The following is a 13,633-nucleotide window of genomic DNA, read 5'->3' as shown; positions in this document are numbered from 1 at the left end:
CCTCTTAACTCATTGACCATGTAGGTTTAATTTTAATAGGGCTCTGGCGGTTGAAATCTCATCTAGGCTAGTATTGCTAGAGAAAAATTCTTCTCCTTTGCTAAATGCAAAGAAAGCTTGCAAATTGTGTTACAGGTCATCTTTTTTTAAAAAAAAAAATTGTTGCACGTCCTCAGCGTGGCTGAAGGACAACAGTCAATGCACTGTTCTGGTGGCTACTTCTAGCTCAGAAGGGTTTCTCCCTCGTTCAGCCTGTCCGTACCGGTATTTCCCGTCTTTAAGATGTTTCGTAACAATTGGACAGGTAAATCATCTAACTGAGGGTGCTGAGATTCTGATACCCTGAGCCCTTCAGCTCTGGATTGTGCTCCAGGTTGGGAGGGCCAGCAGTGGGAACCACAGCAGGGTGGGTTTCAATCAGTTTACTTGTGGGTTGGAGTTCTTTAGTTCTGTGGGTTTGGGGTTTTTTTTTGTTTTGCAATAGTTGTCTTTGCTTTGTGCTCATTATAATACTTCACTGTATACTTAAATTTAAGCTTTTCCAGTGGGAAGGGAAAAAAAAAAACAACAAACAAACCAACAGAGACATTTACTTTGGAGTCTGCAGGCAAAGTGCTTTCCAGTTTGGCCTTAAATCTTTCTCAAACGGGCAAAAAGGATCCCTTTGAAGCACGCAGGTAAATCTGCAGACGTGGGTGGCTGCTGTCATCTCTCAGGCCCTCTGTGCCGTGTCGGATCCCTGCTGATTCCCACCTGGAAAGCCAGACCAGCACGAAGCGCCGTCGCTGCCGTGAGCGCTGGGGACGTGCGGTGCGGGCTGGAGATGGGGTTTTTATTTCTGCCCACCCCTCAAAGCAAAACATAACCAGTGTTGCAACACGACGTTGTCCGACACGCTGCAGCCTGGCCTCTCCTAAACTCGGCATACGCTGCGGATAGCTCGGAAAAGCGCCCGAATTGCCTGAGCACGCCTTCCTCCGGAGGCTGCGGAGCTGCCGGGCTCCGCTGGGGGCCAGTGCCGTGTCCCAGTGTGCCCACGAGCCAGCTGGCAGAGCGAGCCGCCTCTCCCAAATCTCCCTCGTCCTCCTGCTCGTGCATGAATAGCCTGACTGGTGTTTCTAGGAAGCGCAGAGTAAATCCAGGAAAGCACTTAAGTGAGTCCCCAGCTTTAGGTGTGTAAGTAGTCTCGCTGGATTTCTGCTTTTTTAAGTGGGTGGGGGTTTTAGGAGGCTTTTGTTTTTATCTGGAAGGCCGGTGAAAGCTGCCTTCTCCCACACTAGGGATGATGTTTGTGGCAGCAGCCTCTCCTCTGTTTGGATGAAGTTCGCTTGAACAGCCCCATCTTCTCCTGATGCTGACTTCAGACTCCGGTTCCGTGAAGGTTGATGTCACTTTTAGCTTCAGGGTGGTGTCCTGGAGAGATGCTGGTGTCCATAGGTCAGTGTGGATCCGTGAAAGTTTACAAGAGGGACTGCTGTCTGTCTGTCTGTCTCCATCCATCACCCAGCTGAGCGTACTTGGTTGGCACAGGGGCTAGTGAGAGCAGGGAGCGAAGCACAGCTGTTGACTCGGTTGCTTTGCTCCCCAGCATCCATGTAGAACAGGAACCGCGGCTGAGCAGTTCTCCATCCATCCCTTCAAGGTTTTCAGAGCACCTGTGCGAGTTCTTGCTGTCCCTTTCTGGCCTCGCACGTGTCGAGGCAGCCTGGGAATCTGTAGGTGAAACAAGACGAGATGTTGGTTTGTGTCTTGAGCTGCTTCGCACCAGTGAAAGCTGCAGAAGTTCTTTGGGCTGTGCAGTTTTTACCCGAAAGAGGAGAATCAGGCTGGTGAGAGCAGCGTTTGCAAAGTCTGGGCACCACGATGGCAGCAGGACCTTTGTCTGTCTTGGTCTGGTGCTCCCCTGCCGAAAAATACGGCACATGCCTTAAAAGCTGCCCTTCTACCAGAGGACAAAGTCTGCAGCAACGAGCAGGACTCTTCCATCCTGCCATGTCTGTACCCTGCTTGGAACGAACAGCTCTAACGCAATTTTTCATTCTGCTATCACAAGAACAATACGTATGTGTGGGTTTTTTCCAGCTGCTGTGAGACAGGGCTTTGAGAAATCCCGTTTTCTCGAAAATCCTTGAAAAAGGCCCTGAAAGCTGCTCTGTGTGCTCTCTGGTAGAAGAAGAGAGGTTCGCTTCCGTGTCGGTGCCGGCGTTCAAGCCGTTGCTGCTTTGCCGTGCTGGAGGGGGTGCAGGCGACAGCTGAGCAAACTCAATCCCGATGGGTGAAGTTCAGATGGAGCAAATGGCTTTTCAGGAGCGTCTTTTTCCTCCTGAGGTCAGGCAGGAGGGCCCCTGTCCCTCTGCCCAGCACCTCTGGTGACAGGGAACCAGCTGGAGCTCAGCGCCAGCGCCGACAGATCCCACCATGATTGAGATTCTGGAGCCGAAAATGATTTGATTTGTTCTGAGGGGAAATCCCATAAATGCTGGGAAATGAACTGGCACTTCGATGGGTAACGAGCTTTTTAGGAAGGTGTTTCTTCTTGTGGTGGATGCTCCATCCGTGGAGACGTTCGAGGCTAGGTTGGACGAGGCCCTGAACAACCTGATCTAGTTGGAGATATCCCTGTTCCTTGCAGGGGGGTTGGACTAGATGACCTTTGAAGGTCCCTTCCAGCCCTAACCATTCTATGATTCTATGATTCTTGTGCTCCCATGGCTCTTCTCCGAGCATCGGAGAAGATGTACGAGCGAGCGGGCAGGGTGGCAGATGGGTGCCTGCCTGGGGGGCAGAACTGGGAGGAAAAGCCAGGTCTCCATGCTCGTGGTGCAGTGTCTTCGACACCAAATCATGCATCTTCCGCAGAGCCTGCTGCGGGTAACGGATGCGGGGAGGCAGTGCGGAATATTCGAGGTGCTGTTCCAGCCGTGCAGTGATGTGAGCGTCCTGCTGATGCGGTCCCTGCAAATTAGACGCCGTAGTGGGGATTTATAAACCAGCTTATTTTCTGTTGAGGGATGGAAAGTGCTGTCCTATTACTAGACAGGGGTGGGAAATGTGCTTTAAGGGTTAACTGGTAGTTTTGAATGGTGGTTTTTGCAGAGAATTCAGATTAATAGTGTGTCCTCTTAAAACGGAGTGGGTGAAAGCAACAGTGATCAGAACCGCTGAGTAAGCAGTGGGTAATCCCTCCTCAACTCAACAAATCCATGCTTGCTCATGCTAAAATCTCCCTGCCTGTCTTATTTTTTCCCCTCTTGCGTTTTTTACCAGGCAAATGAGGTGACGGACAGTGCTTACATGGGCTCGGAGAGCACCTACAGCGAGTGCGAAACCTTCACGGATGAAGACACCAGCACACTGGTACATCACGAGATGCACGACGAAGTAGAAACGGACAGTGCCATCGACTCCACCGTGCACTCGGAGTTCACGGATCCCATCGAGGAGCCGGAGCACGGGTGAGCGGGAACGACGAGGAGCAAAACTCGCCGCGCGGGGCAGGAAACTCTGGCAAAGCAGATGAGAACCGAGGGTGACACAGCCCGAGGATTTAAAATAAAGTGGGGCTGAGTCTGTCTTGCTGAAACTGGTTGGTTTCTTCTTTGTAAGTTCATGCAAGACCAAAATAGCTCTTCTTTAATAATAATAATAATAATAATCAGGCTGCACTATGCGTAGGCTGTTTTGGAGCTGGGCCTGGCAATCTCTTTGAGTTAATCGTTGCTTGCCTGGGGAGAACTTCTGTACCCTCATTAACATCTTTCACCTTTAAAATAAGTTCTCAGATGAGCCAAACACCTGAAATACTTGCAGTTTTTAATCTGTCGCTTAAGCCAGAAACACAACATATAATTTTCAAGTCGGGAGGGGAGCTCACCGTATTCTTGTTTTTCCTAAACACGCGCGCGCCCTTTGATGTGCCACCACCTCCTGTAATAACTGGTTTCAAACTTGTGCCTGAAGCACAGAAGCGTGAGCAAAGATCATCTTCCTCGTGCCTGAACCGCTGCTGGCGAAACTGCTCCTGGGCCCGCCTCGTTTCCTGGATTTTGCAGGAAAAGTTGTGGGGTTTTGGGTGAAACTGGGATGCTGGCAGGAGGGAAGGGGAATAACTCCTTTAATAGTGACCCAAGAGCACCAGCCTGCACTGGAACCTCTGAAATCATCATTGCTTAAAGTCTGCTAGCACATAGCATTTTTTTTTGGCCAAAACCACACCACTCCCTCGCTCTGGGCAGTGCTTACAGATCCCGTTGCTTTTCGAAAGCACCGGGCTTCCCTCCCATCCCAAAATCTCGTCTGGGCACATCAGGGATGCAGTGAGCAGTCAGTGCTGGGGCTGAAAGGGTGCTGTGGATTAGGGAAGAAATAAGATTAGCTGGCTGGGCACTCCTCGCCCCGGCGCGTTCGGCTCAGCGACAGTTAAATCGGGATATAATCGGTCGCTGAGCTCCCCGGGCGCAGAGCGGAGGGTCTCCGGAGGGGCCATGGCCGCCTGCGTGCGCCCTCGTCCTCTGGGGAAGATGACGTGCCTGGGATTCACCTGCCTGTAGGTACAAAATGCTTTGCTTGGGAATTGGGGTTTTTTTAAGGTTAGGTTGTTCTTGAGACTTGCCCGCTGCTCCCAGCGTGGGTTTGGGAGGCTCGGGCGCTCTGTCCGAGCGCGGCAGTGCGTGTTGCCGGGTGTGTTAAACGTGCAAATTCCCAGCTAGCCAAAAAAATAAAAAAAAAGAAGGAAAAAAGTTCATCGGGCTTAAAGACTTGAGACGGAAACCTCTGGAAGTCTGTTCCCAAGTTGTCGAGGGCTGGTTTTGGTGCCATCAAACCCCAGGCTACACCTGGAGTGCCCAGAGCTCTTCCAGGGGACAGTCAGTACGTACAATCCGACCGACGCAGCTGGTGGACTGAGTCAGAGCTTCAACGCTGCTTTTCAGCAGCAGTTAAAGCTCAACATACCTCAGATGGTTTGAGCTTAAGTGGTTATTTAGGCTGTGTGCAGTGAAGATTAGTTGGATTCTGGATCTCAAAACTGCCAGAGCCCCTAATAGCTGGTTATGAAATACTCCTCCTATTCATTGCCCGGAGCATCCCTGGCTGAGGGTTTCCAGGTGCCTGATCAGATCTGCTTCTGTCAAACCGCAGCCCCAAATTTAGAGATTTGGGGTTGGGTTTTGCTTGCGAGTTGAAAAATTCCACCCCCTGCCTTCTATTCCTGGAGAGATTTCCAATGTTTTCGGCAGCAGACCTGACTCACTGCCGGAGAGGCCGGGTTTCTGACGGATCCCGCTGCGGGAATAACGGTGCTCCGCAGGGAAGATGTGCAGCTGCCCACGAGCTGCACCGGACTTGTCTGCGGTTAAATAGAGATCTGGTGCTGCTTTAGCTGGAGGGTTGACATGTCTTTATTAGCAGGATAAGGGCAAATCCTTCAGATGGTGCAGGTTTTTGTCATAAATGGCTTATCTGTAATCTTTTTTTCTTTCTGATTTAGTACAGCAATCTAGTCATACCCCCGTTTTCCCTCTCTTAGCAAGCGAATGAAGATGAGGGCTTAGCCTGAAATACCAGTTTTTATAATAATGCCTTTTTTTTTTTTTTTTTTTGCATTGAATTCTGGAGAGGAGAGTAGCACTAGTCCCCCCAAAACACATTCCTGTGGCTCATAGACCCGTGGGCTGCTTTCACAGCCTGGTTCTTACAAATCCCCCCTGCCTTTTTCCCCCAGCTTAATTTTAAAACCTCCGTAGTCCTGGCCAGGAAAGTCCTCGGAGAGTGGGCACGTGGTGCCGTGGTGGCTCGACTTCATACAACGCTGCGTGCTTGAAAAGACACTCACAGAAACGATGACTTCTGCACTGAGCCGTGTCCCCTTCAAAGCACGGGGCATCCCAGGACCTGGGCTGGGTGTGCTCAGAGTTTAGGCTGAGGCTTAACACGCTACAACCTTCTGGGTTTGGTGTTAAAAACACATGAAAAAGCATTTTCCCCTCCGAGAGTCGTGAGCACATACAGCGTTTTCCCCACGGGAGCAGGGAAAAGGCTCCTTTGTCTTGCCGGAGGGTCTGTCACTGGGATTTGTGTCACGGGGAGGGGGACGGTCACAGTGTTAAACCCCGGTGCTGGGCTCTTGATAGGATTATACCGCAGCAAGCGAGCGTGAGCCCGGCATGTAGGCTAACGGTGTCACTCAAAACATATTTCGGGGGTGTTTGGGACACACCAAGCTTTTCTGTCTGCCGTGCAAGGACTTGCCACCACCCCTGGCTGCTGCCCTGCAAGCCCTACCCCTAAATCCTGCGTTGCAGCTGCCAGGGCAGCTTGTGTGAAAAACCATCGGTTTGGTGTGAAAAAAAAATAAATTGCTGCAATGTTCCTGGTGGTGCCTGGGCTGCCGAAACGGGGGACGTGACTTGGAAAGTGGATGGCTGGTGGGCGATTGGAGAGGCTGCTGCATCTAACATCTTCCTCTCTGCTCCCACAGATCCCACCCGCACGACCTGCCCCTGGGCTCGGACCTCAGCCGCTCCATCGTTACGGTCATTAGCGGAGAGGAGCATTTTGAGGATTACGGAGAAGGGAACGAAGCAGATCTGTTCTCGGACAGCTTGTGTAATGGGGAAAGCAGCTTTAACGGCTCCTCGTTCCTCTCTCCCAGGTAATGCTTGGCACAGCGCTGGCAGCGCTTTCCCCGGGTTCGCTTGCTTAGTGTCCTCGCCCAGGCCGTGTGCGAGGTTCCCCTAGGGTTTGCAAGAGGGGGTTCTTGGCAAAGTTTGGATACAATGGGATAATCAGCTCAGAAGTGGAAGAGGAGTTGCTTCCCGCAGTCTTTCCTTTTGCTGAACAATGCCCACCCTCCCATCCAGAGGCACTAGTGCCCGGCAGCGGGTGGAAGAGCAGTCTAGGACAGCATCACGTTCCCGCTCCTATGAGGGATGTGGCTCCTTGCAGAACGTTCCACTAGAGAGAACCACCGTGGGCAGCTTTACCCCTGGTCCTGTTGGATGATGTGTTTGGGTTTTTTCTTTCTCTGTTGTGCTCGTTTTTGGCTTTGATGCGATGCTTGGCTGGGTTTGCACAAGCTGTGGCAGCCTCAGGGGTACGTGGAGCAAGAAGCAGGCAGTAACGTTTCCCTGCACCCCTTGCGTTGGCATCTGACACCAGACCAGTGCTGGGTTTCCAGCCCATGCAGGGCGATCTGAGGACCTGGTATGACAGTACAAAACCCATCAATACTTACTTTCTAAGGAAAAAAAGCAAAAGCTGGAACTATCACCCACTGCTGTGGCCCACAAAGCCTCTGTGACGACCGATAACGCCGGGGACATGTTCCTCCATCAGGCAGAGCATCTCTGCACGAGGCAGGAGCGAACCTCACACACTTGTGTTGAAGACAAGAACATCCTTCTTTCCTTTGGGATGATACATGTTCGCTGTCTCTGCAGCCATATAAACCTGTCATTAACTATTTTTTTTTGCTGTCTGCCTGTTTCCTACCAGCTTCCCAAAGGCCTTTGTAGAGTTTGGGTGATTCAGGTTGCCCAGGGCTGACGGGAAGAGCTGCTGACACATCTCCCCACCCGCCCTTTGCTGCAGGTCGGGGCTGACTTTCTATTTTGCTGGTGAAGCAGCAGTTTTGAACGTGTTAACTAAAACCCACGATAGGAGAGCGTTGCTGTAAAGCGTGCCAAACCCCTTACTTCAGGAGACCAGTGCTCCGGCGCTTGATGTGATGGGATACGCTGCGGTGGAAGGAACGCGTCGCTCATCCGCACTGATCCTTCGATGGCGCTGGGCAGAAATGCCGAGCGTGGCCGTACTGGTGGTGCGACGTGGGAAGCGGTCTGGGATAAAAACCACCCTTGCTGTTCATTCCAAGTTTCTCCTTGAAGGTTGGCCTTCAGCCTAGTCCAGAAGGCTCCTGGCAAGCAAATACTCAGCTAAAGGAGCTTTGCAGTCAGTTAAACTTTTTCTTTTAATGTCAGAGAATGGATTGAGAGCAGCCCTGAGGAGAAGGACTTGGGGGGTGTTGGGTGATGAGAAGCTCAGCATCAGCTGGCAACATGTGCTGACAGCCCAGAAAGCCAACCGTGTCCTGGGCTGCATCCAAAGCAGTGTGGGCAGCAGGTCAAGGAAGGGGATTCTGCCCCTCTGCTCTGCTCTCGGGAGACCCCACTGCAGTGCTGCATTCAGCTCTGGGGTCCCCAACATCAGAAGGACATGGAGCTGTTGGAGTGGGTCCAGAGGAGGCCACGGAGATGATGTGAGGGCTGGAGCACCTCTGCTGTGGGGACAGGCTGAGAGAGTTGGGGCTATTCAGCCTGGAGAAGACAAGGCTCCAGGGAGACCTTCCAGCAGCCTTCCAGTACCTAAAGGGGCTACAGAAAAGCTGGAGAGGGGCTTTGGACAAGGGCTTGTAGTGACAGGACACGGGGCAATGGCTTTGAACTGAAAGAGGGGAGATTTTGATTAGATCTAAGGAAGAAATTTTTTTGCAGTGAGGGTGGTGAGGCACTGGCACAGCTTGCCCAGAGAAGCTGTGGCTGCCCCATCCCTGGAAGTGTTCAAGGCCAGGTTGGATGAGGCTTTGAGCAACCTGGTGTAGTGGGAGGTGTCCCTGCCCATGGCAGGGGGGTTGGAACGAGATGATCTTGAAGGTCCCTTCCAACCCAAACCGTTCTGTGATTCAGTCTGGAGCTCCCCGGTTGCCGACGCTCCCAGTGCTCAAATCTTGCTCTGTCAGGGCACCGTGTCCCCACTGCTGCTCTGTCTCTTTGGATCTTATCCACGAGATCGTGCTCTGCAGCATCCTTCCTCTGCCAGGAGGGCCTCACTCGGCACGAGGCCCCGCGGCTCATGGTGGTAGCGGTGGGTGCTCACTGCTGGGGAGGCAGATCCGCAGAGAAACCCTGCGAAACCCCCCGAGTCAACAACGCAGTTCTGTTTGCAACGGAGGGTTTCCTCACGTCTTTCAGGTTAACGCGTTATCGTTGCGCGCGTCAAGGTCCTCAGCGGATCGTTCTCCGAGATGGTGAACACAGCCCTGCCTCCCCAGTGCCTTTAAACATAGTGAAACCTTGAAGAGCTACAGGATATCAGTGGTTCAGGCTGATTTTTTTTTTTTGGCTGTGGTTTGAATACAAGAAACACTATTGCTTGTAAATAGTCACGTTGCCGCCCACCGTTTCCATGTTACAAGCGTCTCCGAATGGGAATAACGTCGAGAAATTTTCCTGCCGCAGCGCCAGATCTTCACCGAAGGACTTGTGCAAGAACCAAGAGCCTTCAGTGACTCCTACGAGCTATTGCATTTTCCTGCTTAGTCCTTGCTTGTGTGTTTGTGATCCCTCCTCTTGGGTTGCCACCTCTTCCCTGGCACATCCATCCGGTAAGAGAAGTCTCTCTGCACCGCTTGGTGGGAAACGATCGGCAGCTGAAAGGAAGAGCTCCCGTTTCGGCTGCCGACGTGCCGTGTCGGTGAGCACCCATGACCTGTGGAAGATGAACGTTAACTCCGGGAGGTAGAGGAAGGAGACAGGAAGGCTGCATATGGCACAGAGGGGTGGCAGCTTGCCACGAGGACTAGGTGGGGACGCCCCAAGGCGTGGTGCGCTTGAGCTCTTGCCCACTCAACGGGCGAGCAACCAACGTGGCCAGGGGCCAAGGAGATCTGTAGGCACCCAAAGAGTTGCCAGCCTGGCCTGTGGGCTCTCCTCGAGGCTTCTTTTCCTGTTTTGATTCGTGCTGGTTAGATTGGGGCTCGCACCTCGCCCAGGGACGCACCCAGCCGCGAGAGCTGTCTGCCTCCCAGCAGAGGCGAGGAAGACTCGCTGGACGGGGCTCACGTACAGCCAGGCATGGGGACAGAGCCCAGGAAAGGGCACGTCACTTCTTCCAGGTGCCACAAAGCTTCTGTCGCCTCTTACCCTGCATGAAGCCGGAGCAACGGAATTGACTTCTGGTGGATAATGATTATCCTGGGTCCAAACCTGCCCTAGACGGTAGCGGGAATGTTTTTCAGTTATTAATTTTTTTCCAGGAATGGGAAGAGATGAGCAATTCGGTGTTTACTGTGGTCCAGTTGCCTGTTCTAAGGGGACTTGGAAATACTCTACAGATGGCACAAAGCCAGAGGACTGGCCCTGGGGGTGGGCGGGCTGCTGACACCCCACTGCCACCAAAAAACATCAGTGAGGGGTTATGGAAGGAGCCAGGGGATCCTCCTGGGGGGTCCCGGGCACTTGGCATCTCCTGGGCCAGGACTCACCAGTGTGGATCTGTATCACGGGGCTGACGAGCCCTTTCAGGTGCCTTTTGGGTTTAAGCTTGCTTGTGTTTGCTCACACCTTTACCTGTCTTTCTTATTGAACTGCTTTGTTTTTCCACTATTAACCTTTCTTTGATTAAAGTCCGTGGCTTCCAGAAGCACGTTTTTCTGCAGAAAGGATTTGTGGCATGAATTTGGCCCCAAAATAACACAAACTCTTTGCTGTTCTGAATCCTGTGGCCAAACTCTGTCCTGCCCGAGTCGTGTCAGGCGGGGGAAATGGCTCCCTGGTTTGCCAAGTGTCGGTGAATGCCTCGGCAGCTCGTTTTCCACCTGAAAACATTTCATTTTTCAGCTGGAAAACGAAACACTGATCGGACCCATTAGCTCCACAGGCTGTTAAAATCCCGTGGACCCCCATGTCCCCTTTCCAAATGACATTCCCTGCAGCAAGGCAACGCTGCTGCTTAGCTTCTCACTGCTTCACTTGGCAGGAGAAAGGGGTCGAATCGCAACCACCTTTGCCAGCTTCGCTTAGAAGCTCTTTGCAACAAAAGTCTGACCCTCTGCATTGCCAACGGTGGGTCTGCAGCTCGTCTATTTTTAGAGCATCCCCTTGGAAAACTCCGTGACCGACCAAAGGATTTGGCTCTCGCTCACGGTGTCCGGTCCGGCGGTGTGTGAGCTCGGTCTGTGTTTACCGAGGCAAACCAGGAACGTTGCTGGAGCCTCCTGAGACAGGTTGCTTAGAAAATCACGTTGGAAAATAAACTCTGCAGTCGCGTGGGTTTGTGGGAAGCGTGCACCTGGGCTCTCAGAGCTCCCCCACCAGAGCAGCCTGGCACAGGGCTTCAAAAACATAAGCTGGCAGTGCAAGTGCTGCTAATTTATAGCAAATCCACCATGACTGCGATTTGGCTTCAAAAATCGAGAGGGGAGGTGACCCGGTCTGCCCCGAACTTCTTAATCGTGAGTCTCATGTGTCGCACCCAAAGCTCCCCCGCCCCGACGTAGGCTCAGCTTGTGGAAGCCACGGAGGAAGCTCGGCCCCATCTGTTCTGTCCTGCTGAAATGACCCTTGTGATTTCTCCAGCGCCGATCCGCTCGCTGCGAAACTGCACAGCATTATCGCAGATGAAGCATTTGAGTTTTACTGTAGCCAGTGCCACAAACAAATCAACCGCCTCGAGGATCTTTCCGCTCGCCTGAATGATCTTGAGATGAATAGGTAACTGGGCTTGCAGTGTTGGGAATGGTGTTCTGGAAGGGAAGACTCTCCTTGTCTCGGCACAGCTTTCCTTTGCTGGTGCGTCGCGCGGTTCCCGGTTGCGAAAGGGGATGGATTTCACCGCACGAGGTGAGCCTCTGCGGGTGGTAAAGGCTCTGCTAACGTGACGGAGGGTGAGCAGAAGTTTCCTTTAATCTGAGCCGCGGAGACTGGCAGACAATGAGACTCTTCCCTTCTGCTCCGGGCAGCCTCTTTGCATGTCCCGAGTGGTGGGTGCTTCTCCACGCTCCGACTAACGCAGTCCTTGCACCGCCACTCGAATCCGTAAGCCGATCGCGTACAGTATTTCTGTCACCGAGGAAAAGGCTGCCAGGGCTTCTGGCCGGTCGTGCCCGGCGTGGGGGCACGCCTGGGTTGCTGGTTCAACCTGGAAGGGCAGGTGCAGCCCGTCCTCCCGCTGCGGCAGTGACTTGGAAACATCAGCTCATGCTCTGTGCCCGGGGACGTCTCCTGTAGACGCTCTCGCTTTGCGGCAGTAAAATCTTGTTTCACCCAGCATCGCCAGCTGCCTGCCCACCTACGTGCCACCGCTGGCCGGGTAGACCTGATAGACACTGGGACATTTGCGTAGGAACTTCATGAGTTCTTGAACGTAACGTTTGAGATCCACCAGCCGGCAGCTGGACTTGCCCATTTGACAAGCGGGGAGCGATTTCTATTCAGTTGTTTATTTTTTCAGACCTATTTGCAGTGCACTGGGTAGAAGTGGTCAGGCTCTTGGTCTCCACCTGTCCTCTACAGGGACACGGAAGCTCTCCTGGGTTATATAGCTATAGGAAGAGAATTGGAAAACAAATGGGAGCTTGACCTTATTTTTTTTTTAGTGGAAAAAGTACCTCTCTCCCTCTATCTTTCTGAAACAAGTAGTTGCCTTTGCATTTAGAGGCCTTGAAGGTCAATGGTGGGTCTCAGGTTGTGCAGTTATTAAGGAGAACGCTGGATTTCCCTGGATGCACCAGTAGCCCCGCTCGATTGCAGGCTTTCTCCACCAAATTTACCTACAAAGCTGAACTAGCACTTCTGAGCCTCCTGTGATGGAGGGGTTTTTCTCCATCCTGTGGTGTCGCGGTGGCAATTCCGCAGCCCCTTTGGGCTCAGGGCGAGTAGGTCTGGTTCCTCCACCTGCGTTCGGGGTTTCCTGTGCACAAATTTGCTGGAAATTATTCCAAGTGCCCCAACGCACCGACCTGATGGAAGGGACATCGCCCACCCTTTCTGCGGTGAGGACGTGAGAGGTGCAGCACATGGGACGTGGCAGGACCTCTTGGCTCCCAGCATCACCAGCAACGTGAAGCCCTCAGTGCAGGGGGCGAGTAGGCAAAGAGAGCAGCAGAAGCTGGACCAAAACCTGGGCCAAGCAGCCTTGTGCTGTGCCTGGCAGGCAAAGCCTGAAGATACCTGCTCCAGAGGATGGGAGCAGCTGGGATGAAGCCCAAGGCACCGTGTAACATCTGCGGATGTATATGCAGCGTTTTAAGCTTGGAAGAAGATGGGAAGTGTGGTCCTGGCATTGGGACACTACTGCCTGAGCCCACAGCACGGGAAGGCAGGGAAGAAATCAGCCAGGAGCTTGGGATGAACTAGATTTATAAAAGTACATTTTGTTTTTGTGCCCTTGAAGCAGCGGTGGTGTATCTCATCCCCTCCGGAGAGACCCGCCGGTGCCGGCGCTGCTTTTCCGATAAGATGTTTGCAGAGAAAAATATTTTTCCTCCCTCCGGTGCCGGGGACATACGTGACTCGTTACAATTGCTGGCAAACACGGGGGCCTGACCTGCTCCCCTCGGGCGGCTGCCGAGCGGCCTTGGAGCCCAGCCAGAGGCTCTTGCTCCTTGGAAATCTGGGGGGTGAGGATGCACTTTTGACACGAGGGCTGGTAATGCTGACTACAGCCCCTGCTCCGTCATTGTTTGGTGCTTTTTTTTAAAAAAAAAAAGAAAAAGGTCCTGAGCTATTTTTAATTCCTCCTTCTAAGAACTAAGGTGATTGTTGCAGCTCAGGGCAGCAATGAGCTCCCAGATGATTTTATTTATTATTTTTTTGTTCTTTAAACTGAGCTAAACCCCAGGGAATGCGATTGCTGC

The 13,633-nt window shown here is 52.7% G+C and overlaps 1 protein-coding gene across 1 annotated transcript in view; it reads left to right on the top strand.

Moving 5' to 3' along the window:
- The window catches only part of RAB11FIP3 (RAB11 family interacting protein 3), a 74,307-nt gene that overhangs the window by 47,137 nt on the left and 13,537 nt on the right, over positions 1-13,633 (top strand). Inside the window, exons 4-6 of the mRNA XM_086621940.1 lie at positions 3,268-3,455; positions 6,479-6,652; positions 11,355-11,489. Of these exons, the coding sequence (XP_086478066.1) occupies positions 3,268-3,455; positions 6,479-6,652; positions 11,355-11,489 (497 nt within the window). The remainder of the gene's footprint in view (positions 1-3,267; positions 3,456-6,478; positions 6,653-11,354; positions 11,490-13,633) is intronic.

This window comes from Tauraco erythrolophus, chromosome 17, assembly GCF_009769465.1.
Source record: "Tauraco erythrolophus isolate bTauEry1 chromosome 17, bTauEry1.pri, whole genome shotgun sequence".
Taxonomy (NCBI): domain Eukaryota; kingdom Metazoa; phylum Chordata; class Aves; order Musophagiformes; family Musophagidae; genus Tauraco; species Tauraco erythrolophus.
This window is presented reverse-complemented; position numbering and strand designations above follow the sequence as displayed.